Source organism: Dermacentor albipictus, chromosome 2 (genome assembly GCF_038994185.2).
Source record: "Dermacentor albipictus isolate Rhodes 1998 colony chromosome 2, USDA_Dalb.pri_finalv2, whole genome shotgun sequence".
In the NCBI taxonomy this organism is placed as follows: Eukaryota; Metazoa; Arthropoda; class Arachnida; order Ixodida; family Ixodidae; genus Dermacentor; species Dermacentor albipictus.
In genome coordinates, this window is record NC_091822.1 from 161,671,384 (window position 1) to 161,698,938 (window position 27,555).

Here is a 27,555-nt window from a genome sequence, read left to right on the forward strand (position 1 = left end):
AACAGTTTCGCACAGTTACGATCAAGAATGCAGCATCGCACCCGAGGCCCGCCGATGTAGGGGCCCAGCGTCTGGGAGGACGACGCCGAGAGGCTGGCGGAGTCGCTTCTTCGTGGTGAAAGGGTCCGGTCAACGTGGCGGTTATTCGGGTTGTATAGCATTTTAAGGATATGTTGCATCACGCCATTGGCTATCACCTTTAAGGATATGTTGCGTCACGCCATTGGCTATCACCCAGGTGGCGTGATCACACCTGACAAACGTCCAAGGAAACGCTAAAATCCCCCGCGCTTGAAAGTGAAGTATTAAATCACGGAGAGAACAGATGCCTTTGGGAGGCTTTCCGTTTGCACTGGAGTAACATTTCGAACTGGCGATGCCCCTTGATGCGACAAAAGTTGCAAGTTCTGTTCCTGGCCGGACAATTTCTCAAGACGCAAGTGGCACACGCCGCCACAATGGTAACATCGACCCATTTAATGTGTAGAACACGAACGATTTCCATTCGGCCGATTGTCCCTGCTTCGAACGCCGTCCTGTGATGCGTCGGGAAGGCATTCGAGGACGCTCGGCTATCTTGAGTACGCTGACCCATCTTGCCGGGCAGGAGGCCATAGCCATATTGACCAGAACGCCGCGCCGCCGCTCCGCCATCTTGCGCACCTCCGACTGGCTGAACATTCTCGGCGTCGCCGAACGCTTGGTTGGCGTTCTGCGTCGCCCCTAATTCTCGGCCCATTTTTTCGGCTTTATCCAAGGTGAAATGTTCGCCATAAGTCAAAGCGAGCGATTTCTCCTTGAGGGCCGTAACGTTTTTCCATGAAACGCCCACCCGGCAGCTGCTTCGGCTTGTGAACAGATGTCTCAGCGCCAGGACATTTGTAGTTTGCGAGATTAGCCGATCCACGAGTTTCAGCAGCTCCTCATACTTGCTCGTCGTAGCCGTTACCTCCGTAGTCGGCGTACCGGGCTTCTGAACCGCATTTCGTCCTCCCGTTGCAGCTGCAGTTGTCTCTTGTCTCACACTGCTCCACTGCCGCGAAGTGTTTCCGTTGCCCTTCCCTGCCCAAAATGCTGATGAGCGTTGATGCTCGACGCTGGTCCTCCCATCCGCCCCGGCCGGCCGCTTTAATGTGCACCTGGAAAGTTTTCTTGCATCGGTACCAAGGAATCGGAGGAGTGCCAGGTATTTCGAGAAACGGAGGAAGGTTTAAAAAGACGCCGTTCTGTATTATCGCAAACAGAAGTAGACCTAGGGAATCCTAAGGAAGCAGGCAATGTGGCGTCTCCGAAGATGGCCGTAGACGAAGGCCTAGACCGACGCCAACTGAAGCATTCGGAGAAGCTCCGAGTGTCATGTGACGTAGTAGAAAAGTGACGTACATAAGCAACGTTCTCACGGCATTTGATACACGGCAAGGTTTTATAAATCGTCATCGCCATTCTGTATCATCACAAGCAGAAGTAGGACTAGGGAAGCCGAAGGAAGAAGGCCTAGGCCGACGCCAGCAGAAGCATTCGGAGAAACTCCGAAGGCATGCGAGCAATTAGGCGAGAAGTGACGTAGATAAGTAACGTTGTCACGGAATTCGAGACACGGCAGGTTCTTGTGAATCCTCGTCGCCATTCTGTATCACCGCAAGCAGAAGTAGGCCTAGGGAAGCCGAAGGAAGAAGGCAATATGGCGTCGCCGAAGATGGCCGTAGACGAAAGAAGGCCTAGGCCGACGCCAGCAGAAGCATTCGGAGAAACTCCCAAGGCATGCGAGCAATTAGGCGAGAAGTGACGTAGTAACGTTGTCACGGAATTCGAGACACGGCAGGTTCTTGTGGATCCTCGTCGCCATTCTGTATCATCGCAAGCAGAAGTAGGCCTAGGGAAGCCGAAGGAAGAAGGCAATATGGCGTCGCCAAAGATGGCCGTAGACGAAAGAAGGCCTAGGCCGACGCCAGCAGAAGCATTCGGAGAAACTCCCAAGGCATGCGAGCAATTAGGCGAGAAGTGACGTAGATAAGTAACGTTGTCACGGAATTCGAGACACGGCAGGTTCTTGTGGATCCTCGTCGCCATTCTGTATCATCGCAAGCAGAAGTAGGCCTAGGGAAGCCGAAGGAAGAAGGCAATATGGCGTCGCCAAAGATGGCCGTAGACGAAAGAAGGCCTAGGCCGACGCCAGTAGAAGCATTAAGAGAAACTCCCAAGGCATGCGAGCAATTAGGCGAGAAGTGACGTAGATAAGTAACGTTGTCACGGAATTCGAGACACGGCAGGTTCTTGTGGATCCTCGTCGCCATTCTGTACCGTGGCAACCGAAGCCGGCCGACGGTGGAGCCCAGCGTCTGGGAGGACGACGCAGTGAGGTTGCGGAGACGCTTGTCCCGGGTGGGAGAGTCTGGTCAACGTGGCGTTTATTCGACTCGTATAGCATTCGAAAGACATGTTGCATCATGCCACTGGCTATCACGCAGTTGGCGTGGTCACACCTCATTGGCCATCACGCGATCATTGCAGATAATAGCGAGCGCTACTTTTGACACCAGGGTACAGCACGACACAAGAAAGAACATCAATATATTTTTAAGTGCGGACGCAGCCACTGCAGAAAAGTATCACTAGCCTCGATAGCGTTGCACCCGATTTTCTGAAACGGAGTATATATGTGAGGACACTCTCGAGACGCGATCTACCGGATAAAGTAGCAAGAACGCGCGTCCAAGAACGCGGGTTGACGGCAGCGGATACCTAACGACGGGACGACGCTTAATTATTGCCAAGTATCAAGCTCAGGCCACCCAACACCTACACAAACGCCCCAGAGTTGCGGCGCTTACCTTGAAGTGCACAGAAGCGTCGAGCCAAGGGTGGACACGTCCTGGCAGAACAGCAGCCAACAGACGAATGGTTGGTTCGGACAATGGGGGCTTACCTCGAGGCCTCGTTCCACGAGCCAGCGCGAGGTACGATCTATCTAGATGTATATGTAGAGGCTAGATGTGCGCGATGATGATGATAGTGAAACCTGAATTAATGGCATAAACCCACTGTGGGTGACGGGCCACGAACCGGGTGGTAATATGATTGAGAAATCAAATAAAGTAGTTAATAAATAAATAAATACATAATAAAAAGGGGAAATACATGAATATTCCAAGATGAGAAATAAACCGATAATAAATGACATAAAGTAGTGTATAATAAGGTAGTCAGCCTTGCCTAGATAGGAATATCGTAACACAAACTTATTAATAAAATACACAGAGAATAGACGTAAAAATGAGCAAGTTTCGAATAATAATATTATTAATATAACTGTCAATTTTTGTTTTTGCTTTGAATTTTCAATATTTACCGCTTATTGAAGGAGAAATATATCAGTCATGGCAAATGCGAAATAATAATAAGGCAATCTTCTGGTGTCACAGAGGAAACTCTAACTGGCTCGGAAAGAGTTCTTGTGGCTGTATCCTAATACCATTACTCCAAGTGAGAGTACAACACTACTGTGCAAAGGCAGTCCTAGATTTCGAAGCAGAATTTATAAACATAGTTTTCGATGAGTAGAAAACCACCGACACGATAATAAAAAGCGATCGATGGATTCCGGCTCATTGCAGAGGTGGCATAAAGGGGAAACCGCCAGACCACATCTGTGCCCGTAAAAGTTAATTTGTGGGATACGGCATCACCGCCTTGTGCATGATACTTTGAATTGCCAGTTAGAGCTCCATTGTCTGTTGCAAAAATAATTTACATGCATAAAGTCTGTAGATGTTGCTAATGTGAGTTTCTTTCCTTCTTTTTTTTTTTGTCTTCAGTCACGGAAAACTGCTTCTACCTGGCTGCAGTGAAACGTGCAGTGGCCGGCTGCACAGATAACCGTTCTGACAGACTGGCCAAGAACCGTGTTGTTCAATATAGAAATAAGAAAAATATTTATAAATTATTGTAACAAGATTTGTGAATAGGTATATGCGAAATATTAAATATTAGCGTATTATTTTAATAGAATGGAGGAATAAATCAATAAATATATACCTAATCTATCTTGTAGAAATAACGAAACCTCTTGTTCTGATTCATAGTTGAAATCTTTGTCCTCTTACAATGAAGACCTGGATGGCATCGACAACCTATTGAGACAGAAGCTAAATAAAAAACAGAAAAAAAGAAGAGAAATGATAAATTAAAGAACCTTCTGCGCGACAGACAAGGTCTCGGAACCGCATCCGCGGCGAGTGCCCAGACCAAAGCCACCTAGAAAAGGTGCTTTGCCCAGACCCACTAAAGAGACGCCGGACTCGAATCTTGTTGATTTTGAAAATAAAAGTTTACTCTCTTCTGCGTGACAGCCGTTGGCACTTGCCTGCAGACGCGATCTTACGATGACTGGTCGAGGCACACCTGGCAGGTGAGTCAAAATAGACGAGCCAGACAGGCGGAATGAAAAACGAAGTGCTTTAGCATACCTGAATAGATCACGTGGCAGGAGCATGGTGCTGCCAGACAAAAGGATGTTTCGTATGAGGGCATTATTTCGTAATAATTAACGCTGCGCTGCTTTTGACTTGCACAACAGGGAGACGAAAGTTTTGTTCCTCTGCAAGAATGTATGCACGTCTAAGTGCTTGCGTCTTGTGTTTCGACCTGTAAACAAAGGGGCACAAGAATGCACATTTCACGCTTTCAGATAGCGCTCAAAGGTGGACGGATCCGCAGTGCCGACGCAAAGGAAACTGCACAGATGTTTGGAGACCAAAGAAGACGGCTGGAGAACCGGTGGTCTTTAAGGTATGGAAAAACACAGAACGAAAGAACCCTTGCTTGTTCTAAGAATATAACGCTTTAATGGTTCGGCCGCTTATCCAAGTGAACCACTCATCTCACGATCTGAGAAAGACCGATTAGAAAAGAAAAAAAAAGAACAATTCAGCTCTGCTGCACGCTCCACCACGCCGTTTCAAAGCAAAAAAAGAAAAAAAGAAAAAAAAGAAAGCCCGTAAAATTAATCCATCCAGTCAGTTGCATTCACTCTGCGTGTGTGCGCTGCAGTCTGTGATGCCGCACGCACACCAAACTATGCGCTCTCTCTCTCTCTGGTGCTCAATAATATATACGTTCCGGGTCTTAACACAACACGGGCTTCTTGCCTCTGTGCAAATTCTCTTTTAAGTTTGACAGCGATGTGAATTAAAAATATTTCAAGAAATTTGCGTTTACCATGTTGTGCCCTTAGCTCCGCCAGCATTTATTACATAGCTCCCATCTTTCATAGACCTGCGAGTTTCCCCAAAAATGCTAGAGGGCAAATATTCTCCACTCACAGAGCAGGTTTGTAGGAACGCTGCTGTCCTTCCACTGAACACCACCCCTTTCTGTAAGTTCATAGTAAAATATCGCTGAGGTGAAGAGCTAAGAAAGTGACATGGATGGCGTCAGAAGAATGGCAGAAATGCAGGCAGATCTGGTATGGTCTATGAGGCTATGACCCCTGCCTGACCATTGATGCCAAACAATACACGTCACGAGCTCCATCAAAGGAGATTGTGTAACAAGCCCAGACCTGCCGGTCTTAGCGATAACAGTGCACCATCCTATTGTTTATTTGCTATCAACATCATTGAGTGTGTCATCCACATCTTCGTCACAGGCAGCACACAGCGGTGCTCCTTCTTCGTCGGGCAGCAGTATGTCCAGGGGCAGCTGGTCTCCCCACTCACTGCTGCGTGCCAAACGGTACACGTGCCTGGAGAGTCACGAGGGAGCAAATGTCACTTGCTATGCCAGACAGCATGAAATTACAGGATACTGATTCGGTGTCTGTTACAATAACTATGAACTACCGGTTGCAAAAGTTCCTAGGCCAAAGTGTAGGCAACTGGACTGGACTTGGAGCAGTGTTCAAAAGGTCATTGATCTTTTCCTTTTTTTGCGATCTGGCCTGTAGAAACCTGCGCCTCTCTGTATTGGTAGTGCAGCCCACTGCCACTGACTAGCACGGCCGCATGCCTAGTGTAACCGTGAGCACTCCGGCACCTGAACTTCTTTGCAACAGATAGAGCCCATGTAACAAATCACCACAGAAAACTAATTGCCTACCAGATTTACTCAAATTGAAAAACACCATGTTTATTACTTTTCTTCATGCTTTTGATGACAATTGTCAAGAGCCCTCTAAATGTTACATTCCATTATGTATGCCACGTCCTCATCAACGCAATGCAAGTCATTATTTCATGAATAGCAGCCTTATATGGCGCTTCACATTATAACTAGCTAAGCAAGCTCCGAATACAAAGGGGAATTTTAAAAAGAAATTTCTTCTTTCAGCTTTGCCATTCAACACCCCACACGCTCAGCCACCATGCAGAAAAGCGATGCGGAAAAGCTAGTCCCGTCAATGTGCAGGATGCCTCGACCTGTGAAAGCGAGAGCACCAACTCTGATCACTGAAGTGATGCGGATGCGATAACACAAATAGCAAAAAATGTAGGTTTATCTAGAGGGTTGTAGGTACAGTTCCTCCATCCACCACAGTGTTACAGTATCTCGTATCGACGCAATCACTGAAGCAGACAACAATGTTCCTGTTAGAAGAACATCAGTGAGTGAGCTAAGGACGACAGGAGAGAAGAGAACAGATCAGCGTCCATCATATGTAGTGCTGTATACAAAATGAACACAAGGAAAACCAACTCTAACCGACCAGCACCTCGCTTATCACAGCTAGCCGAAATCAAATGGGGTCTAACTGAAGAGGTTGGAAGTTGCACACCTCCAGCTATGCCATTTCACTTCTAAAAGGGTAAAAAAGAAAATAAGAAATGAACAAAACAACGGAATAATAAACAAAACTGAGAATAATTATTTGGTGATGATTGCCAATGTAAGCAAGAAGCCCAAACAAAAACGAGCGGATGAACAAGTGAGAGAACAACAGAAAAAGAAAGCTAGGAAGCGAGAGAACATTCCCCATGATAAGTCTGGCCACTGACCAACCACAAAAATGGCTGAGGAAAACATACAAGAGGAAAAACACTGTCAGCAATGGCTGAAGGGTGAAACATTGACAGGGATAGCAAGGTTTAACGTCGTGCTTGAACTCCCTGGACGGTGTTCCAATTAGTGAACTCTCGTTGAAGACAAATTCGGTTAAGACGAATTCTCGCATATAACAAACAACATGGGAAAGATTGTTTAGTTTTCCATACACTCAATGCAAAAGAAATTCGCTTATGATGAACCATCTCAGACGAGCCTTTCGGTTAAGACAAACATTCAGAGTGACCGTCACCGCTACCGATCCTGGAGGCTAGGGTGCCTCAATGTGCCACGCCCGGGAGCGTGCGCATCCAGGCATCCCACTGGACGTCTGCAGCTCACATCGACCATGGGACAGAGGTGAAAACAAGAGGTGGAAATAAAAGGAGACAGCGTCGTTTCACTTTGAGAATGCAAGTGCATATATGGATGCTATAGCGCATATGAAGTTATCGGCCCTCGTTGCCGATGCTCGTCGACTGTCCGCATCGCAGGTCATATTCAAAACAGGGCTGGCGCAGTCGCACCATATGCAGCAGCCGCCAGAGTAGAACGTCCCTTTGTAAACATTCGCCTCCTAACTGAATTAACAAACATGGTGTGAGTGTGCACAGGCAAACATGAACAGATCACACTTGATGTGCACGAACACTCACTGTCAGAACGCTGGTGTGAGGAATCGCGGCAGTAGCAGCGACCAAAGTGCCCTTCGGGCGATGGCTCATAGCGTTGCGTACACTGGGTAGCAAACTCAAAGCTACCAGCTATCGCCCAACCTAGACTGTACCTCGAAAGCATATCAAGTTCAAGATAAAGCCTGCACAACCAAAGTACAACACCCACCACCCTCCATCACGCGACGGAACACGCATGCTCTTTTCCCACCGCCCCAGCTTCTTCCTTTGTGCAAGCAACATTGGGCCGCCATCATCGGCTCACTGTCGCACGCTTTCACTCGCACGCACAGCGTATGGCACGTGAGGATAATGTTATCACAACACAAACCCAGTACGTCTGTATCACAAACGAAACTTGTAGCAACTGCCAGAGGAGGTCAAGACAGTGTGTTTCCACTTGCCTTCGTCCTCCGTAATTCTTTGGCTATTTCCTTCTTTCCCAGTTCGCTGAACGTCACTTAGACTTTCCTCAAAGTTCGTTGCTTTGCCACACACTCAGCATGCTCCTTTTTACTTTCACACGCTCGGAGCCTGCACCGATGACCTATGAGGCGGCAGATGCCTGCTTAAACTCCCTAGTGAACTTTTTCCAGCAGCACGAAGGCACAGAAGGATATTTAAGGTCATTGGGTAAGATGACATTGTGGCCGCTCGCCGACTTGCAACGAAGTGCCAAACATCCATCATGGACTGGATGAAACCAAGCATGAGTACCACTTAAAAACAGTTTTCTATTAAAGCTTTCACTTCCGTAGAAGAGCTGAGCTCATACATGCTGTTTGTACCGCTCCCAAGAAGACGAAATGGGCTCGTCCACGCTGGAACAAGTGCTTGTTCATTGCCGGAGTCAAACTACCCTGATGAATTTTGTTTAGTTCTTTTTGGCTTCTACAGATGGCATAGTAAAAAAATTAAAAACACATTCAAAGCTTGCATTTTGGCCAATTAATGCACTGATGCTGGCAATAGGGATTTAAAAATGGTGTCCTCCTTTGTGTGTGTGAATACCTGCAACGGCTCCACTCAGGAAAAAAAAAGAATGTTTCTTTGCGGAAGATTTGTCAAACTCAAGAAGTGAAGAAGTTTGATTTTCCTTCAACAGTTGCAGTGACGATACTGAGCAGCATATCTTCTGCGAGTCATCGGATTCGGAGAATGCCAGCGTTTTAACACGTTGGCAGTGGACAAGGTTTGTTTTCATGGCCACGCCTGGCATAAAGGTACGTGTGACAGAGGACGGAAACCATGTGCCGTATTCTGAATTGTTTTTAACGAATGAACTAACAGATTTAATTCTCTGTGAAACCAACCACTACATGTACCTGGTGAGAGTATTGTGGAGTAGCACTCCCCTCCGCACTATTCCGTGCTTTGAAATGTACCGCACCAAGTCAACAATTTACGGATCTGACGTACGTTGCCATAAGCACAAGCCCCGCTTGTCACAGTAGCGTTTTTTTTAAATTTCGAAGGAGACATTTTTTGCAACAAGGCCTACAGAAAATCGGAGACTCTCTGCTGTGTAGTGCAGTGAAACCAATCCTCCCTGCATACTTTCAAAAAAATATTTTGCATGTATCTTACAAATAAAGTGCTTCTAAGGATGTCTTTTGGTTGTTTCAAAATGTACAGAGTTATGTAGGCAAATAAAGAATTGGTATCTTTATATTATTTTTGGACAGAAAGCTCGGTACTGAAATGGTTAAGTTAAGCTAAATAAATGTTTTTTGTGTCATTCCTCCCCTCCCCTTAAGTCTACTTCATTTACCGTATTTAAGGAAGATATTTGGACAGACAGACAGACAGACAGACAGACAGACAGACAGACAGACAGACAGACAGACAGACAGACAGACAGACAGACAGACAGACAGACAGACAGACAGACAGACAGACAGACAGACAGACAGACAGACAGACAGACAGACAGACAGACAGACAGACAGACAGAAGCGGCGTTTACATGAATACGACAGAAGCGTATCGTATCAACTTTCAAGCGTATCGCATCTCATGTAAACGAGGTAATTCGCTAGGAAGGCGTATCGCATCCAATACGCCAAACAAGGGTAGTTTGAGATGGAGAATGCGCATTTCAGCGGCGCATGTAAACAGAAGCGTATCGCATCAGGAATTATGGGAAAGCATTCGCTGCGGGATTACAACCGGCCAACCAACCAGCGGCGCGGCCGTATGGCAGCGGAAGCCTGCTTACCGGAAGCAGGGGGCTCATTTTCAAATGTTTCACCAGACGGCGCTAGCTTGCCAGCCAGTGAGATGCGCATACATATAAACGGAGGTGCATCAGCGGAATGCGATACGGCAAGATGATACGATACGCTTCTACCGTATTCATGTAAACGCGGCTAGACACAGACAGACAGACAGACAGACAGACAGACAGACAGACAGACAGACAGACAGACAGACAGACAGACAGAAAAACTATATTCGTAGCAAAGTGATTTTCAACTCCTCTGGATCCCTAAACCACTGCACGGTCCCACACCACGTCGAGACGTTCATGTTACTTTTGTTCATGACATCAGCAGCCCGAGCCACCACAGTAAGCTGCGATGTCGGGTCCATAGACGAGATCAGGAGCTCCCAGTCCTCCCACCTTGAGATGGCAGGCTGTCCCTGTGGGGGAGGATCAGCAGGGCAGCCAAAAAGGATGTGGGAGAGTGTGGCATGAAGGTCGCGGCATAGGGAGCATGTAGGGGAGACACCACAGTAGTGGGATAGCAGCTGAGGGGATCAGAGAGAGTGGGTTTGGAGGCGTCTCCAGAGGATCTGCTGGGAGTGGGTCATGGAGGGGTGGGAGGAGGGCAAGTCCAACGGTCCAAACGGGGCACTTGCGTGAGCTCCGCAAAGCTGTGCCCCCACTCCCTCAAGAAACCTGGATCGAGGCTGTCCTGAGCCCGGCAAATTAAATCTCGGGCCAATTTATCAGCACCTCGTTTCCGGGGTTCCTAGAGTGAGCTGGCACCTACCGGAGCTCTACCCTGCGTGGTAAATTCTGGGTGGGGGTGTTTAACAAGTTCCAGGCAGGGGTGTGAATCCTGCCTCTGGAAAAGTTGGACAAAGCAGTCTTTGAATCGCTAAAGATGTATTCAGCATCCGAAAGGGAAAGGGCTAAGGCAATGGCGGTTTCCTCTGCTTCCTCAGGTGTAGAGCCTGAGGAAAGTCAGTAAGGGGTCAGAGCAGGGTTGGGTTGTAAGCAACTGCCACAGCTTTATGTGTTGTACATGCGGCGTCTACCCAAATGGCTTTCTCGACTTGTCCGTACTACTTGTGGAGGGCATTTGCGCAAGCTAAGCGGCGAGAGATGTGAAACTGGGGATGGACGTTTCGAGGAAGGGGTTTCACTACAAGGGGTGTGTGAATGTGTCGAAGAATGGCTATAAGGGTTGACTGAATGCAAAGGAAGGCGAGGATATGGCGGCCAGTGGTACTCACTGCAAGTCTTAAGTACTGCGTCTGAAGGTGCACCTCAACTAGTTCAGGAAGCGTGTTATGCATGCCTATTGCAAGGAGTTTGCCTGTGCTAGTACTGCGGGGTAGGTTTAGGGCTGCCTTAGTTGCAAGGCAGATCATGGCGTTCATGCGCTCGGTTTCCGTGCAGTTCAGCTTGAGATATGGAGTGGCGTAGAGAATGCGGCTAAGCGTAAAAGCATGTACAACTTTCATGTTGTCTGCTTCTTCTAAACCCCTGTGCAGGGAAGATATGCGACACAGAAGCTGCAACACTGATTGCGTGGAGGCCTTGAGTGTTTTAAGGGTATGGTCATTGCATCCAGAATCCTGTAGGTAGAGGCCAAGGATGTGCAGGGTGGGAGTGATGGGGATAGGGGATCCTTGTAAAGTAATTTGGATGGGTGAGTTAGTGGCAGATTCTGGTCTAATTAACAGGAGCGCAGACTTAGAGCGGGAACACTCAAGTCCGATAGATGATACACGAGCGGAGATGGTGTCGGCTGCTAAATGTAGTTTCCTCAATTTCCTCGTCAGAGCCATGAGTGGTCTGTGTGGTAATATCATCAGCATACAGCGTATGTTTGAGGTGTGGGATGAGATTGAGCTTCTGGGCTAAGGGGATGAGAGCAACGTTAAATAGAAGGGGGGAGAGGACCGCGCCTTGAGGGGCTCCAAACTCGCCGAGTCTACAAGGGGGTGCGCTGAGCTGATCAATGTGCAAGGAGGCAGTGCGTCCAAAGAGGAAGGCGCAAATGTAGTTGCAGGTTTTAGGGCCTACCTGTAGTGCTTGCAGTTCCCGTAAGATGGCAGCATGTCAAATTCTGTGAAATGCCTTAATAAAGTCAACCGCCAGGATAGCTTTAGTAAGATGGAGGATGGTATCATTAAGCACATCGAGTGTAATTTAGGTAGGGCATCCTGGCAGATAGATGCACACGAAAGCCCACCATGCTGTGGGGGAAAAGGTGATTTTCTTCCATGTAAATTGTCAGTCGGGCAAGGATTATGTGCTCAAAGGCCTTGTTGAGACAGGATGTAATAGAAATGGGGTGGATGTTCTCGAAGGGGATGGGCTTGTTGGGTTTTGGGATGAATATGATTTTTCCATGCTTCCAGGAGGCAGGGAGGGTACCTGCCTCCCAGCACTTGTTAAAGTAATAGGTGAGATATGGAGACAACATCAAGATTTAGGATGGCAGCATTCCTAATTTGATCTTCCTCGAGTGTGGTATTGTGCAATTTCAATAGGGCTGCGCAAAATTCAGATTCTGTAATAGGAGCGTCAAGCTGTGGTTGGGGTGAGCCCGTGTACTCGGGATGTTTGCAAGGAGGACCTGAGGTGATATAGGTGCATTTCACCTGCGTGAAGAAGGTGTCGACGTCATGCCAATGGTTATGAGTGAGGCAGCGAATGCTAAGACGTGTTTGAGTTTTAGATTGTGTGGGATCGAGCATGCGGCATAACAGGTGCCAAGCGCGGGTTGTGGAGAGATTGCCTCGAAGGCCGTCACCAACCTGGGCCCAGTTAGCTTTGCAAAGAGTGGCACTATGGTGTTCTATTTGGGATTGAAGCTGGGTGAGTGAGTTTTAGTTTCCTGTTGTGCTTTTAAGTTCTCCCCCTTCAGGTTATGTTGGCTTGAGCTTCAAGAAGGTGGGCGAGCATACTGTTGATAACGGGGGTGTCTGGCGTAGTATTGAGCGTTTGGATATCTTGGTGAATGTCTTTCTGAAACTGAGTAGTCCAGGCGTCTAGGTCGAAGGGAGCTTGTGCCGGCTGCGCTTGCCTAAATTTACGGAGCTGGTCCCAATTAGTGCGCCTAGTGGTAAATTTGCGCTGAGGTCGCCGATAGTTTACTGCAATGCGAATTAGGTGGTGGTCGCTGCCTAGCGTGGCTTGCGTTCCTTCCCACTGCAGGTGAGCCAAGTTTCTACCAAGCGTGAGGTCTGGGCTAGTATCGGCAGTTACACTGTTAAAAACCCATGTATGTAGGCTAAAATCATTAAAGATGGTCAGGTGATGCAATAGCGTTTCATTGTATAAAACTGTGCCTCTGTCCCAGTCATAACCCCAGTCCATTTAAGTCGCCAGCAACCAGTAGGGGGTTTGATCCAGCCAGTTGGGTTACGGATTTGAGGAGTGGAGAGAGTAGGTGAATAGATTGTCATGGGAGAATATAGCAGTTAAGAATGAACAGGAGAGGTTGTGCAGGGGTGGGGGGTAACATTTCGATGAAGGTGTGAGCAATAGGGGAGGTAATGTCGGGCTCCGTGTAATGCAAGGTGTTACAGACGTATGTAACCACCCGAGAAAGATCAGTGGAGTCAGAGGGAATAACAGCAAATCCTGGCAGTTGCCTGCAAACACTGTCATCCTGGATAGCGATAATGTCTGGTGGGGACAAACAATTGACGATAATCTGCTGCAGAGGGTCACGCTTTCGCGGAAAGCTCCTGCAATTCCATTGAATAATTTGTAAGGAATTATAGTGCCTCGGAGGAGCCATGCTGAAGGGTGGTGGGACGAATGACGAATGCAGAAGGTGGGACTGCATGGGGAGAGGCCATTGACAGTCCAGGAATAAAGTTAGCTAAACACTCCTCAACCTTTGCCATGATGCTAGATATGACCCTATCCATTATACCGGTAATGGAAGCTTCAATCATAGTCTGGCACTGTGCAGTGACCTGTGCAGTAATGCGTTCTGTGAAGTTGGTTTCTAGGTTTTGGGCGAGGTCCTGAAATTTGGCACCCAGGTCTATAGGTTGGGCTGGGCTCTCATCAGGCCTCCTGTTTTTCTGAGGAGGTTGGTCAGGCAGGGTGGATGAAAAAGATGAGGGTGGTGGTATGGGGGCAGAGCAGGGGTGGAGGTAGAGAGGGCTGCCTTAAGCTGCCTTACCTCATCCCGCAGAGCCTTCACGTCCGAGTCCTGGGAGGTCATGATATTCGTCTTGGCAACCTTGGAAGCCCATGTAGAGGTAGACGGGAGGGTCGTGCTAAGCAGGGGAAAGTTCTTGTTAGGGGTGCACTTTGTCTTCCGGGGCGGTGGGACGCGTCGTTTGGTGGTGGCATTTCTAGCCTTACACGAGCCGGTGCTCATGAGGTGCTGCCCCCCAGAGAGAATGCAGATCGGGATGCAGGAGGGAAGATCTTGCGGCTCATGCTTGTCCCCGCAACACGGGCAGAGACCACTCTTGGGGTGGGGGCACACGTCGTATCTGTGGCCCATTCGACGACAGTTTGTGCATGCATCTGGACTTCCCTCGTACGTCGTGCATCTATACACATACACTACACTCATGTAGCGTATGGTGTGAGGGACTGGGCCATGCGCAAATGGGATCAATATGGAAAGGGTCCCCATTCTGCGGGCTGCGATGATATGAGCTTCCGGGTTGCGAGTCTGAAGGTCCTGTAGCATCTCTTCTGGCGTTTCCGCCCAGTAGGCTTGCGAGATGACTCCATGTGCAGCGGTAGGCGGTGGCGCTATGTAGGCAGCGACGGGGTAAGTGGTCTCTTGAAGGACCACTTCCTGGAGTTGGAGGAGGTGAAGGGCCGTTGACTCGTGAGGTGGATCCGGAGGTGAAACTCTCCTAGGTCCCGGGCAGCGGTGGTGACTTTCAGAGCTCGCATGAGTGGCTGTGCCGTGGCTCCGTTCAAGGCAAGGCCTCCTCTTGGTCGGAAAACTACCCTTATAGTGCTGGGAGGGAGTGAAGCAAGTTGCTTACTTCGCAGTACGATTGCGTGCGTCACGCGCACCTGTTGTTGTTGAGCGCGGTATGTCGGCTTGAAGGCTGCGGGGGCAGCGTTGGCCGGAGCACCGATGGCAGTCGCGGTAGACTTAGCTCGAAGAGGGGCTGCATGAGGAGGCACAACCAGTGTTTCCGGGCTTGGTTTGCGTCCCTTGTACACGCGGAGTATCGTGGTCCACTCACTGGGTCTGAACGTTGTCGGGTCGAGGTCTTCACCCTGCGATTGCACCTCCGTGGCTGTTGGGGCGGGTGCGCTACCAGTGATAGGCCTAGCCTCTAGTGAGGAAAGACCCAATGCGGCAGCTGGCCAGGAGAAGACTTTCCGACATCGATACGGTCCAAAAAAGGTTCGCATATAGGTTTAGCGGTCAGCAGCAGTGCAAACGGAAGGGATTCATTCGTATTTCTTGGTGACTGGCACAGACAGCGCACGGCGGCTCGGGAGGCCCGGGCAGGAGGCGATGGGCAAAGCTCACGCTGGACCCTTCCGTAGTACACGCCAACGACACGTAGGTTCTCTTCGGGTAGATTTCGGGATCCGGAGCGCGCCGACGGCACATCCATTCCCTTCGGGTGGCCGTGGTGTCCTCAGACATTTGGATGCACGTGGTCTTGTTGGCAATTATGCTTCTGATAAAATGAACTTCTGATAAGATGAACAAATTTTCATAGTCTGTTCGAGTTTGTCTTAAAGGGAGTCTACTGACACGTTGGTAGAACACAGCATGCAAGGCAACTAGTGTTTGGCAGAAGTAACAGCATCCTGGCAGCTACTAGCTTGCAATGATGGGGCAATTAGGAACACCATCAGTGGCATTGCAGGCATCGCACCTCAATGACGCACTAAAAACTATCACCATTAGTCAGTACCAAGTAAAGCTTTAAATAATCTTAGCTTCATATTTACTCTCCATTCTGCGCAGACCAGTGCATGCACACAGCAGCTCAGCACAATGCAACTGTGTTCATAGTGTGCATGGAGCCAGCGTCCCATGCCAGCAGTGGAAAACAGAACACTGGCCTCACTTCATCACTAATCTAATTGAGCAGTATGCGTGTGTATGGTGCATTGACTTTGCTTCATTGCTTTTGTCGCCACACCTGCGTGGTCAATCGCGAGACAGTACGCCGACAGCAAACGACGTGAATATTCCTTGAGCCTCCATATAATTGCTATGTAATAAAAGAAAAATACGAGAGGCATCAACAACCAAATCAAGTTACAATATTTTCACCACCCTCATCAACAGCCAACAACTCACGACAAAATTAACCTGTTATCTGCCTATTAATAACAGACAGAAGAGCATATCAAACCTACCTGCCGTGCTTTTTCCGAGTGAACACAAACTCCCTCAACTGCGCATCCTTGCAGCAAACCCGACAGACTGCATGCCGGCTACGACGGAGCACTGGCCGGATCACGCGAGCCCACTCTCTCGCCTCTGCAAGAAGGTGCCAAGGGGAATTCCGTTCTTGTATTGAAAGCAGCATTGGTACATAATTTCTGCATTGTAAACACTATACCATGCATTTCTGGGCATTAAAAAGAAATACGCAACCTTTGCCTGCAAGTGCAGCTTCACAGCAGAGCACTGCGAGGTGCCACAAAGTTGCATCTGGAGGCAAAGTTTACATGAAGCCTCGAATTCGTACATATTTTTTTCCCCCATCTACAAATCGTGTCATACGAAAGGGCACGCGCTGTACTATGATAATAAATGAATACACACAATTCTGTTCCTACTGACTTTCTGCAGATTCTACAGATAAGCAATGTGCAAGAGTGCACACAATATTCAAAAACATTTGCTTTTTCAAAAGAATTGTGATTGCTGTGTGACGTCTATATCGTTTTCTGTTATTTCACAGTTCAAGTAATTTACCTAAGTAAAGCTAACTGGCATTGCAGAGGAATTCTCAGAACTTGATGCTGTCAAGTATGGTTTGATCAACACGTACAAAGGCCACCAGAAACATACATTAGTACAGTAACATCTCGACAAAACAAATTTCTCAGTATATTGGAGAACATTTGGGGTCACCAGAAATTCGCACAGTCCGTAAGAGGGCCACAATCACAGCACCAAATAGTCTTGTTTATTTATAGTTACAGTAAAATCTCGGTATAATGAACTTCTATGGACCGCAGTAAACTGCTCGTTATTCTGAAAGACTGTTATAGTGAAAGCCCCAAAATTAACCATTGTGCCCATCAACACATCAGTTCATAAGTTGTCACCATATGAGCTATCTATGAAAACGTTGCTGTTGGCTCTCGGCACCCACTGCTGCTACTTTCCATAGATTCCGCCACCACGCACCACGGAAGCACCGTATAATAAGAGTAACGTGCAAAACAGACGCTGACACCGAGAAAACTACCGATAAAAAGGTAGCTCCATGGCTACAAAGTGCAATGTTTCGTGCTTTTTGTTTGTTCTTCACATTTTTGCCGTGGCCACTGCAACTGTCTTGCTTGAGGCAGACACCTGAACTACATCAAAGTGCAAAGTGTGACTGTGTGGCATCCCCGCAAGTACAGAGGTTACATTTCACCCTGCCTGTAGCTAGTACAGCCGCAGAAAGAAGTGCTAAAGAGAGAGGTGTGCGTTGAAATAAGGGTGAAAGAAGTAGACGCGCCTACTCTGCTAGGCGATACTTTTCTGGGCGGAGCATGCACTCGCAACACCTTATGTGTCGTCGCCTATGCTTGCCCGCGTGCCTTTTATTCTTGGGCGCCGGTCAGGTTTCCGAACCCATGCTCCACGACGCCCGCTCTCTGCGCCTTGTCATTTGCTAGCCTGCCGTGTCGGCTGCCGTGAAGGATACACGGAAATCTAAGAATCCCCAGATTTCTGAATATTATTTCATAGTACTGTGGTGTTGTTAACATTAAAAGGAAACTGAATAACAATTATTATCCTGAATAGTTCAATAATCTGAAGTTTGTAGTACTGAAATATTTTTACATTGAAACTATAAGAATTCAGCAGGGAATTTCTGAAAAGTTTGTTAATGTGGTGCTTGTAGTAACGAGGTTTTGCTGTATCACTTTCAGTCAAATGAGTCCTTGACAGCTTTCTGGACCTTCATTTTCTCAGTGTTGTACAGTTGACACTTATGGAAAGGTTCAAACTTCACACTCATTCCTTCATGTACGTTGCCACCGCGCTCCGCACACCGCAGCGAGCGCTTTCCATATGCACAGGTCTCGTGGCAGCTACATAATTTGTGTCATCCCTATGGTTTGGTGAAGCGTTTGCGTTCCCGAAAAAGAATTCGTTGTAACTCATGCATGTTGGCAGGGACAGTTTTAAAAAGTAGTTGCACCCCGATCGTAACAGTGATCATATCATTGAGATTTGACTGTATATAAACGAACTTGGCACAATTTGCAAAAAATATAAAATAAAAAGAGGACTCACTGGCAATTTCTCCGGGTCTCTGCAGCACCACGTAAGAATACCTGGAAGCAGCTGGGTGCTTTTTCTAAAGGTGTGAAAACAAGAACAGACAAAGAACCAGATCACTGAGCTAAACCACGAGCAATAATTTTTTTAAAAACAAAGAAGGTGTGCCGATGCCACATATGACAAGCTTTGAGCATTGCATGAAAGGATACAGGTTGTTTCAGCCAGCAAGAAATTGAGAACAGGCTACAAGCTTCCGGAAAAAGAGGTCTTTCCCACGGTCTGTCTCTAACCCTCCTTTGTGCAACACAGGCTGAATAGAAGGGTCACAAATGGATTAGCAGCACACAATGGTAAGCCCTCTCCTTTATTTGTCCTTGCCCTTGGATGACTGTAGGGACCTGTATTTCTATGTAGCACTGCATGATCATCATCAGCAGCAGCCTATTCTTTATGTCCACTGCGGGACGAAGGCTTCTCCCAGCAATCACAAATTATACTTGTCTTGTGCTAGTTGACTACAACTTGCACATGCAAATTTCCTAGTTTCATCACTCCACCTAACTTTCTGCCATTTTCAACTGCACTTCCTTTCCCTTGGCACCTATTCTGTAACTTCAATGATCCACCAGTTATCGACACTATGCATCACATGACCTGCCCAGCTCCTGCCCGTCTCCACGGAGACGGAAAGAGCACTCTTTCCGTCGCCTTTTCCTGTGGTTGTCTTTTTTGAATGCGCAACTTTGTTCTTCAAAACTTTAACGTTACAGTCCAAAACTGAACTCTGGTTGTGCTGTTGTCATCTGGAGGGCTGAAGTTCAAAGTTGCAGTCTCCAAAATATAAGGAAGGCCACATTTGCAAGTCCAGTCTGGTGCTGTTTCCACAAGGCTAAGCTTTCACAAGGTCTTCAGCCTATATGGTATCCTCTCATGAAGTAAACACCAATACAAGGGCGGAGGCAATGCCTTAGGGATGAGCAATGCCTCTGGTATCATGTGTATAAGATCAAAGGATCTTACATTTCACTGAGTGATAGTTTCGAAGTTAGCAACTGGCAACTGCTGGAAATGATCAATATGTGACAAACCTGTGTAAGGAAAGGTTCCTCGTAGCGTGCTTCAAAAGTGCAGGGAATGCCAAGTGCCTGCGTCTCCCTTGGGCAGTCAAGGTCATGAGGACACTGAACATCCCATGGACAAAAGAAACAGAGTAAGCATTACACAGAAGACATACAGAGATAGATATACAAACACACAATTAGATACTAGAGGTAGGCAGAGAGACAGGCATATATAGATATAAAGATGGACAAGTACAAAGACACACGTACAGAAGACAGCTAGATAGTAGATGGATGGAAGAATGCACCTTGTGGTGCATACTAGCATAAGTACAAAATACAGAGCAGTGTCGACTTCCAGCTCAACAGGCCAAACCAGTTCCTTCATGACCACTGATGACATGAACTAAGCGTGGCTCCAATAAAAAAAAGAAACTGCTATCTCTCCCTGTCCCACTTTACATGACTACTCTATGTCAACGCAGGCTTTTCCTCGTGAAGTTTCAATGAAGACATCTATGGTGATACCGGTGCAAAAATTTCGCTGAATACAGTCAAACCTCGATCATACGTTCCCAGAAAAACAAAAACACAAGAAAAAAAACATACTAACCGGGAAAATGTGAAATCGAAAGTAACTACAGTGGAACACCGGTTATACGCCCCATGGTTTTGCGATGACTTGGGTTTTAAGATGGATAAGCGCAGTCTCGGCGAAGTCCCCATGAAAGCAATGCATTAATAACCCTGGTTATCCGATGCAATTTTATGCCTGACCCACGTTATACGACCACCATCGCAAAGCGCGAGATGAAACGGCAGACGAAAGAAAAATGCCGCGGATCTCTTTCCTCGTTCCGTCTCTCCGCATGCAGAGTGCTTGACACCGCTCGACTGGTTCGCTCCGGCACAGCTTTCTTCCCTGCCTCGTCTCATCGTTCGTTTCTCTCTCCCACACCAGCTCGCTGTGCTGAAATAGCGCCTTTTCTTCTCCGCAATCCCTTTCTCCCTCTCTTCTGGATGGCGTTGCCTCTCGTCGTGTTGGGGAAGTGTTTCTCTCCTCCCCACCAGCAGTCGCCCAGATGCCCACTGAGCTGAAATAGTGCCTTTTCTTCTCCACAACCACTTCCTCCCACTCTTCTCGGCGGTGTCGCCTCTTGTGGTATTGGGGAAGCGTTTCTCTCCTTCCAGTTTCCCAGCAGAATATTGCCGAGAAGGTAGCGTGGGGAGGCCGAGGTTTATCGCATGTGTTCTTCGTCATAATCCTAGCAACCAGCGTTCAGCGGAGGTTCCGAGTTGTGTGGAGCAACACGACGCATGATGTTCCCAAAAGTGGACAGCTCTGTCGCTCGGCGATGAGCTGCATATTATCGAGAAAGCTGAAAAGCGGCACGGAGCCACGAAAGCCAGCATTGCCTGGGACCTTGAGATACCCGAATCTTCGCTTAAGACAATCCTGGCAAACAAAGCAGTGCTTTTGAAGAATGCCAACATGTTCGGGCTCAAGCGGAAAGCACCAAAAGGACAGCATGAGAAGTTAGAAAAAGTTCTCGTCAAGTGGCTGCATCAAGCACGGAGCTCTGCGATCAACATTGACAGCGCGATTCTAAAAGAAAAGGCAGACCTTGTGGCACTGTGTCTGGGCATCGATGACTTTCAGGCATCGAACGGGTGGGCGCTTTAAAAATCGAAACAGGATTGTCTACAGCGGCTCCTCCGGAGAAAGCACTTTTATGGACATTTCGATGGTGAACGAATGGATGGAGTCGCTGCCGGAGATGATTGCTGCATACAAGCCCTGCGACGTTTTCCACGCTGATGAGAGCGGTATTTTTTACCATATGCAGCCCGAGCAAACCCTTGCGTTTAAAGGTGAAATCTGTCATGGTGGCAAGCGTAGTAAAGCGCGTGCGACAGCACTATTCTGTGCTAACAAGGACGGTTCCGAGAGGCTGCCCGTGCTCATTGTTGGAAAGCTTGCAAAGCCACGGTGCTTTAAGAATTTGAAGACGCTGTCATGCAGCTACAACTTCAACAAGAAGGCGTGGGTGACATCTTCGCTCTTCAGCAATTTTCTGCAGCAGCTGGATAACAAAATGGGGGCTAAGGCAAGGAAAATACTGCTTTTTGTGGACAATGCACTATGCCAACCACCCGACACGTCCAGCCTGAGGAACATAAAGATTGTTCTTTTTTTTTTTCATCTAACTGCACAAGCCAGCTGCAGCCGCTCGATGCTGGCATCATTAAGTGTGTCGAGCAAGGGTACTGGAAGCGGTTACTGCAGCGTCGGCTGGCGGCTACGGAGTGCAGTGAGTCAGAAAAAAAAAGATCACTGTGCTCGACGCCATGCATTTTATTGCCAGTTCGTGGAACGCAGTGTCATGAAGCACAATCGCTAACTCGTTCAAGCACTGTGGCTTTAAGCGAGAGACTGCCTCCTCTGCTGGGGACGCAACAACCTCGATGCCACTCAAGGCCGATGCAGGCTTCACCGCCGCCGATTTTGAGGGTTTAAACCTCACCACGACCTTCACCGAGTACGTGGAGGCCGACGACAACGTTGCGATCTGCGGCAAGGTGTCGCTGGATGACGCCATCGAGGAGGCTTTGCCTAGTGCCGACACCACTGCGACATCAGACGAGGACAACGACAATGCCACAGATGCCGTGCCTGTGCCTACCACATTCGCTAAGGTGCTACGGCACATAGACAGCATCCGAAACTTCGTCACTTCACGCGACGCCGCAGAGGACCTCGTCTTTGACAATGCCCAACTCGAGCGAAAGCTCTTGGTTCATGGATCAAACAAGGTCCAAAAGAAACTTACCGACTTTTTTTGAAGTTCGTGCCGGCTGGTGGGAATTGTTGCAGTGGACAGTGGAGTGCCGTAAAAGTTCGTTTGAATAAAGCATGATAGGTACCTGTACTGCAGCATTAATTCTTATCGCATTAAATTTTTTGGTAATTTGGGCTTCCAAGCCCTGCAGAGTAATAGGTTACATTGAAGTTTCTCGTAAATCCGTCACGCGAAATAAGCAGTATTTTTATAGGCATAAATTATGTTTGCATTTTAAGACGCCTGCATTTTACGACGCTTCTTCACAGCACTGAGAAAGTCAGTCATATAATCGGGGTTCCACTGTAAACTATTTGACACTCAACTGTACCAACTCTTCGTAATGTAAAGTGTTGTGCATTCATTGTGGCACAAGGCACAAGCCGCTGACACACATCAAGCAAGTAGGGCTACAGCAGCCCATGACCTTTTTTTTCTTTTCCTATTGTATGATGCTATAAGATGCCAACGGGAAACACTGAAATGAGATCGAGCTGGGTGGGCAACACCGGATGCCACTGGAGCAAAATGGTATGCTCCCAACATGCTGCATACAGCAGGGAACGGAGATGCATTTGGTTTATCACTTCCTACTAAAAGCGTGCAGCACACTTCCAAGATCACAACGCCCTACACCCTGCAAAACAGATAGATGAAGGTGCTTACAGTAATAGGTTCGGCGGCAATAACAATGAATGCGCCATGCGACGACCAGGGAGGAGATTTGCTGGTACGCGAATAAAAAACTGAGTGCACGCCAGCATTTTCATGGGAGACAGGTAGGTGAATATTGTGGAGAAATGGATGTGGTGGGCCGCTACATTTCTCAACCATTTGCACCTCACGCCTTTTCTTGTTTACATGGGGTCTAGCGGCCAGAAAACGTATCATATGATCGCAATCTGCAGCAGGAAAGAGTGGCGCATTTGAGTTATTGCCTATTAAAAGTGTGCAGTATGCCTCCAATGGCACCACGCACTGTGAAATAGATAGGCTAAGATGCTTATCACGATATGGTTCCCGGCAATAGCTGTGACTGTTCATACAACAATTTGGGAAGTGATTTGCTAGTGCCAGATAAAGAACGTGAATGTGTGTCAATGTTATCACACGAGAAGTGTAGCTGTGGCAGGTGGCTACTGTTCTTGATGGCGTGCGCCTCACGTATTTTCTTGTTTACTCTGGATCTAGCAGCCTGAAAATGTAGCATGCAACTACAGTTTGGCAATGTACTCAACGTTGGTGTGGAAAGATTGTGTTTTCCGGGAACATATGAACCAGTAAAATATAAGAATAACTCTACTGGGTCATTATTTATGTTCGAGCACGAACAATGGCACCAGGAAATTGTATGTAACAAGATCTTATTAAAGACATTCTACAGTATTACCCCGAAATTAAACAGCTGCTAGTTCTGAACTGTGATAGTTCTCTTCGCAGTCTTTTTACTGGTACAGTAATTACAGCTTCTCACTGATGTCTGGTGAGACTCAGAAAACGAAAAACATGTACAAAGGCCAAAGCAAACTTTCCAACTGCCTGTTACTTACAGGAGCCAAGACTTGAGCAGGTTCTTGACCGCCATCCTTGCTGATCTGAAGAAAACAACATGCCAAGTGTTAGCATGTACACTTAAAAGAACTCATTAAAAGGAACCCCAAGAACTATTCTGAACCCAATAAACAAACTACTTCAGCATAGACAGATGACTATGCCTTGAGCATCCCAACTGTTGTGCCATTACCACAAGCCCGGATTCCGAATCTGCAAGATGCGGAATCTATCCTGCGAGCGCCATAATTCTCCCTTCACAAGACAAGATGCTGCGCCGTCGTGCGGGAGAAGCCTCGGCGAGCAAGCGTGTTTGGACGTGTCCGCGTGTGCCAGACCGCCCGGCGCCGCACCTCCCTTGCCTGGAGGTCACCGCGCGCGCGAACTTTGAACCGGGTGGCCAGCGCGGTCGCTGGTTGGACCCCTCGGACGACCGTCGTGTGCTGACTTTGTATTGGGCCGTTTGAGTGACAATGGTCCTCGGGGATTATAAAAGCAGCGAGACGCCGCCTGGAAAACAGGATCTGCCGACCCCACCGGGAGAGAGTGCCGCTCCCAACTGGGGTGAGATGTGTAACGCGTTTTCGCCGGACGTCGTCGTGCGAGAACAGTCGCGTTTGTTGTGAGCACTCGGCCCCAGTGCCGACCCGTTCATGTCCTGTATGATAACCTGTATATAATGTATAAAGTCCCTTTTGTTATTCTCATCGACGCCAGGCTCGGAGTCATCGCTACCAACGCTCTGTCACGAAACGGGTGACGAGCGCTACGGGACCACAAAGCCGTAATCGTGGTACAGCGGTACAAGTTCGTAAAACTGGTGGCACCGGTTGGATGTCGTAACACTGGTGGCACCGGTTGGGAGTCCGTAACACTGGATGGCAGCTACGGGATTGACCGGCATCAGCTACCTCGGCGCGGTGAGTGCCTGAAGTTTACCTCAAACACCAGACTTTCTCTGACACAGGTTATAGTAGCTTAGGGAAGGATTTGGTGTTGCATTGTGATAACCTTGTGTGTTTCAAGCCTAGTAAGAGTGTTTTGAAAACCAGGGGATGCTGAGGGGGTAAACAGGGCAGTGTGTGATATACTTGCATATGTCTTACTAGTAGTGTTATAGTAGCGTACGGCAGGTATATTCAAAAAGGGTAAACAGCAGGAGGACAGTGTGAACAATGGAGAAGTACAAGGTGAAGGAACTTCTCGAAATTTGTGAGGAGTTGGGCATTGAGTTGGGCTCAACCAAAAGAAAGAATGCGATCCTTGAGGTCATGAGGACTGGGGACGTAACGGCTGAGGAAGCCGCAGAGGCCTTGGCGGGTATCAATGAACGTCGCGAAGAGGAAAGGGAGGAAAGGAGAGAAAAGGAACATCGGGAGTTGCAGGCAGAGAGGGAGCGACGTGAGCACGAGCTTAAAATGAAAGAGTTGGAGACCCGAAATAGCTCGCCAGCGCCTAGTCTCACTTCTAACGTTCCAAGAATACGCGATCAACTTCCACCCTTTGTCGTCGGAGAGGATATGGCCAAATACCTCGTGAAATTTGAGCACGTGTGTGAACGGAATAGCATTGAGCGATCCCTTTGGGCACAGAATCTGTTAGCGTTGCTTCCTGGGGAGGCATCAGACGTAATAACTTGCTTATCGAAAGAGGCGTTTGAGAGCTACAGTGATGTGAAGGAAGCGCTACTGCGGAAGTACAAATTGTCGCCCGAAGCTTTCCGGCAGAGGTTCCGGTATGCAAAAAAGGGTAAGGAGTCGAATGTTGACTTCGCGTTTCGTCTAAAAGCCGACTTGGTGGAATGGCTGAAGGGCGAAGAGGTTTACGACGACCGCGACAAAATTGTCGAATGCATCGCGTTGGAGCAGTTCTACCGTTACATTGATGAGGATGTCCGGCTCTGGCTGCAAGATAGGCTAAAGGAGGTTAAGCTAAACAAGGCAGCAGAGTTAGCGGAAGAGTATTACACCCGCCGCAGCTTGCACAGCAAGGCAGTGCGCACAGAAAAAGCAGATAGAAGAGATGGGTTTTACGGGAAGCCCGACGAACGGAATGAAATCACGCGTCGCGAGTTTCGGGACGACGAGTCCCTTCCCAAAGAAACTGTAAGGGATGGACAGAATGCATCTCAGAATGATGACGATGGTCCGAAACAGCGAAACGAAATGACGCGTTCTTTTGAAAAACGGAGACCGTTAACCTGCTACAATTGCAAAAAGCAAGGGCACATCGCTGCAAGCTGCCCAGAGAGAATTGCTTTTGCAACGATACAGGAAACTCACAAAAACATACGTCTATTGGAGCCCTATGTGCAGGAAATTAAGGTAAACGGCAAGAAGTGCCGAGCACTGCGGGACTCTGCAGCAACTATGGACGTTGTTCACCCGTCTTTCGTCTCCTCGAGTGATTTTACGGGAGAGTGCGTTAGGATACGGCAAGTGGCCGAGAAGGAGAGTGTCTGTTTACCGATCGCAACGGTTATCATTGAAGGAGAGTTTGGAAAACTTAACACCGAAGCCGCTGTGTCAGCCGCCCTCCCGGAGCAATTTTCCTACCTCTTCTCAAATAGCTCGGAGCAGCTGCTGAGGGATCAGGGCAAATCATTCTTTGCCGACGTGGCGTACATGGCCCCCACGCGATCCAAAGCGCGCCCGCTGTTGAGGGAACTTGACTTAGCGTCGGTGAGCGAAAGGCGGTGCGGCACACGGACCGATCACGGTAACTCGAGTGGCGAGCAGTCACGGGAGAGGCAGAGCTCGGAGGCTGGCCTAGACGAGCGGGTCCTGGAAGTGAGTGGGAGTGACGCGTGCAGTGCTAGCCGCGATATAGACTCGACGCCGCAATTAGGCGACGCGGGCTCCACACTCGCTCCGGTTTCCGCCAGCTGGCAGGAGCAGGCTGCAGTTGAAAGGGAAACTCGGATTCGCGAACAACAAGAAGATTGTTCACTAGCCGATCTGAGGAAGAGCGTCAAACGGGGAGTGAAAGAAAAGGGGGTTTCATTTGGCAAGGAATCTGGCTTATTGTACCGCCGCTACACGGATAAGCAGGGTCGCAAATATAAGCAGCTTCGGATTCCGCGAAAATATCGCCGGTAAAAATGAATGACCTCATTTGCTTCCTCAGAAGTATGTTTTCGGTCCAAAGCGATTTCAAGGGGACCATTCTATTTGTAATTATTATTGCTGATTAATAATTGTTTCTATTTTGTTGTGTTGATGATTTGAAAACTGATTGTTTAAGCCTTGTGTGCTAGATCGTACACCTGCCTCTTGTTGCAGCGGGAGAAAAAAGGGGAAAACAATTTAGTTAGGTTGATTTGAATTATGGCCTTGTCTGGTGTTTGACGGGAGACAGAGGGCACTTGTTCGTGTTGGGTGTTGCCTTTTGCCGGTCGGTTTTGCAAGCTGCAGAACGACCAAGCGGGACCAGTGGCGAGAAGCAAGGTCTTAGGAACGACCCGAGCGGAGCTGGTCAAGGTGCCTTGGCGACGACGTGGTGAGCAGAGCTCCTGTCCTGGCGAGTCGGACCTGGGCACGTGATGTTACCTGGCGTCCCGACACTGGACGTGAACTGGGACGAGCCTGACGAACGTGCGCGCCTGGCATCCGAGCCACGTGGAGGCAGCTCGTCTTCCCGGCGCCTTATCTGAGGGCGGGGATGCTGTTGTGCCATTACCACAAGCCCGGATTCCGAATCTGCAAGATGCGGAATCTATCCTGCGAGCGCCATAATTCTCCCTTCA

At 48.3% G+C, this 27,555-nt stretch overlaps 2 protein-coding genes across 5 annotated transcripts in view; both read right to left on the reverse strand.

The window, feature by feature from the left end:
• LOC139056204 (uncharacterized) overlaps positions 1 to 2,913 on the reverse strand; it is a 40,465-nt gene extending 37,552 nt beyond the window's left edge. For 2 of the 4 annotated variants that reach the window (XR_011512209.1, XR_011512210.1), the window contains exon 1: positions 2,832 to 2,913. Coding sequence is in view for 1 of the 4 variants with exons in the window: in XM_070534229.1 (XP_070390330.1) it covers positions 42 to 179 (138 nt within the window). In the remaining 3 variants the exon portion in view is untranslated. Of the gene's footprint in view, positions 1 to 41; positions 714 to 2,831 lie in introns of those variants that run through there. The other 2 variants (XR_011512208.1, XM_070534229.1) reach the window with 2 other exon arrangements.
• A 1,908-nt stretch (positions 2,914 to 4,821) lies between these two features.
• The window catches only part of LOC139056202 (ribosome assembly protein METTL17, mitochondrial-like), a 60,182-nt gene continuing 37,448 nt past the window's right edge, over positions 4,822 to 27,555 (reverse strand). The window contains exons 11-15 of the mRNA XM_070534227.1: positions 23,810 to 23,854; positions 19,447 to 19,539; positions 18,371 to 18,434; positions 16,264 to 16,387; positions 4,822 to 5,743 (exon numbers count right to left, since the gene is read on the reverse strand). Of these exons, the coding sequence (XP_070390328.1) occupies positions 5,599 to 5,743; positions 16,264 to 16,387; positions 18,371 to 18,434; positions 19,447 to 19,539; positions 23,810 to 23,854 (471 nt within the window). The 3' untranslated portion in view covers positions 4,822 to 5,598. The remainder of the gene's footprint in view (positions 5,744 to 16,263; positions 16,388 to 18,370; positions 18,435 to 19,446; positions 19,540 to 23,809; positions 23,855 to 27,555) is intronic.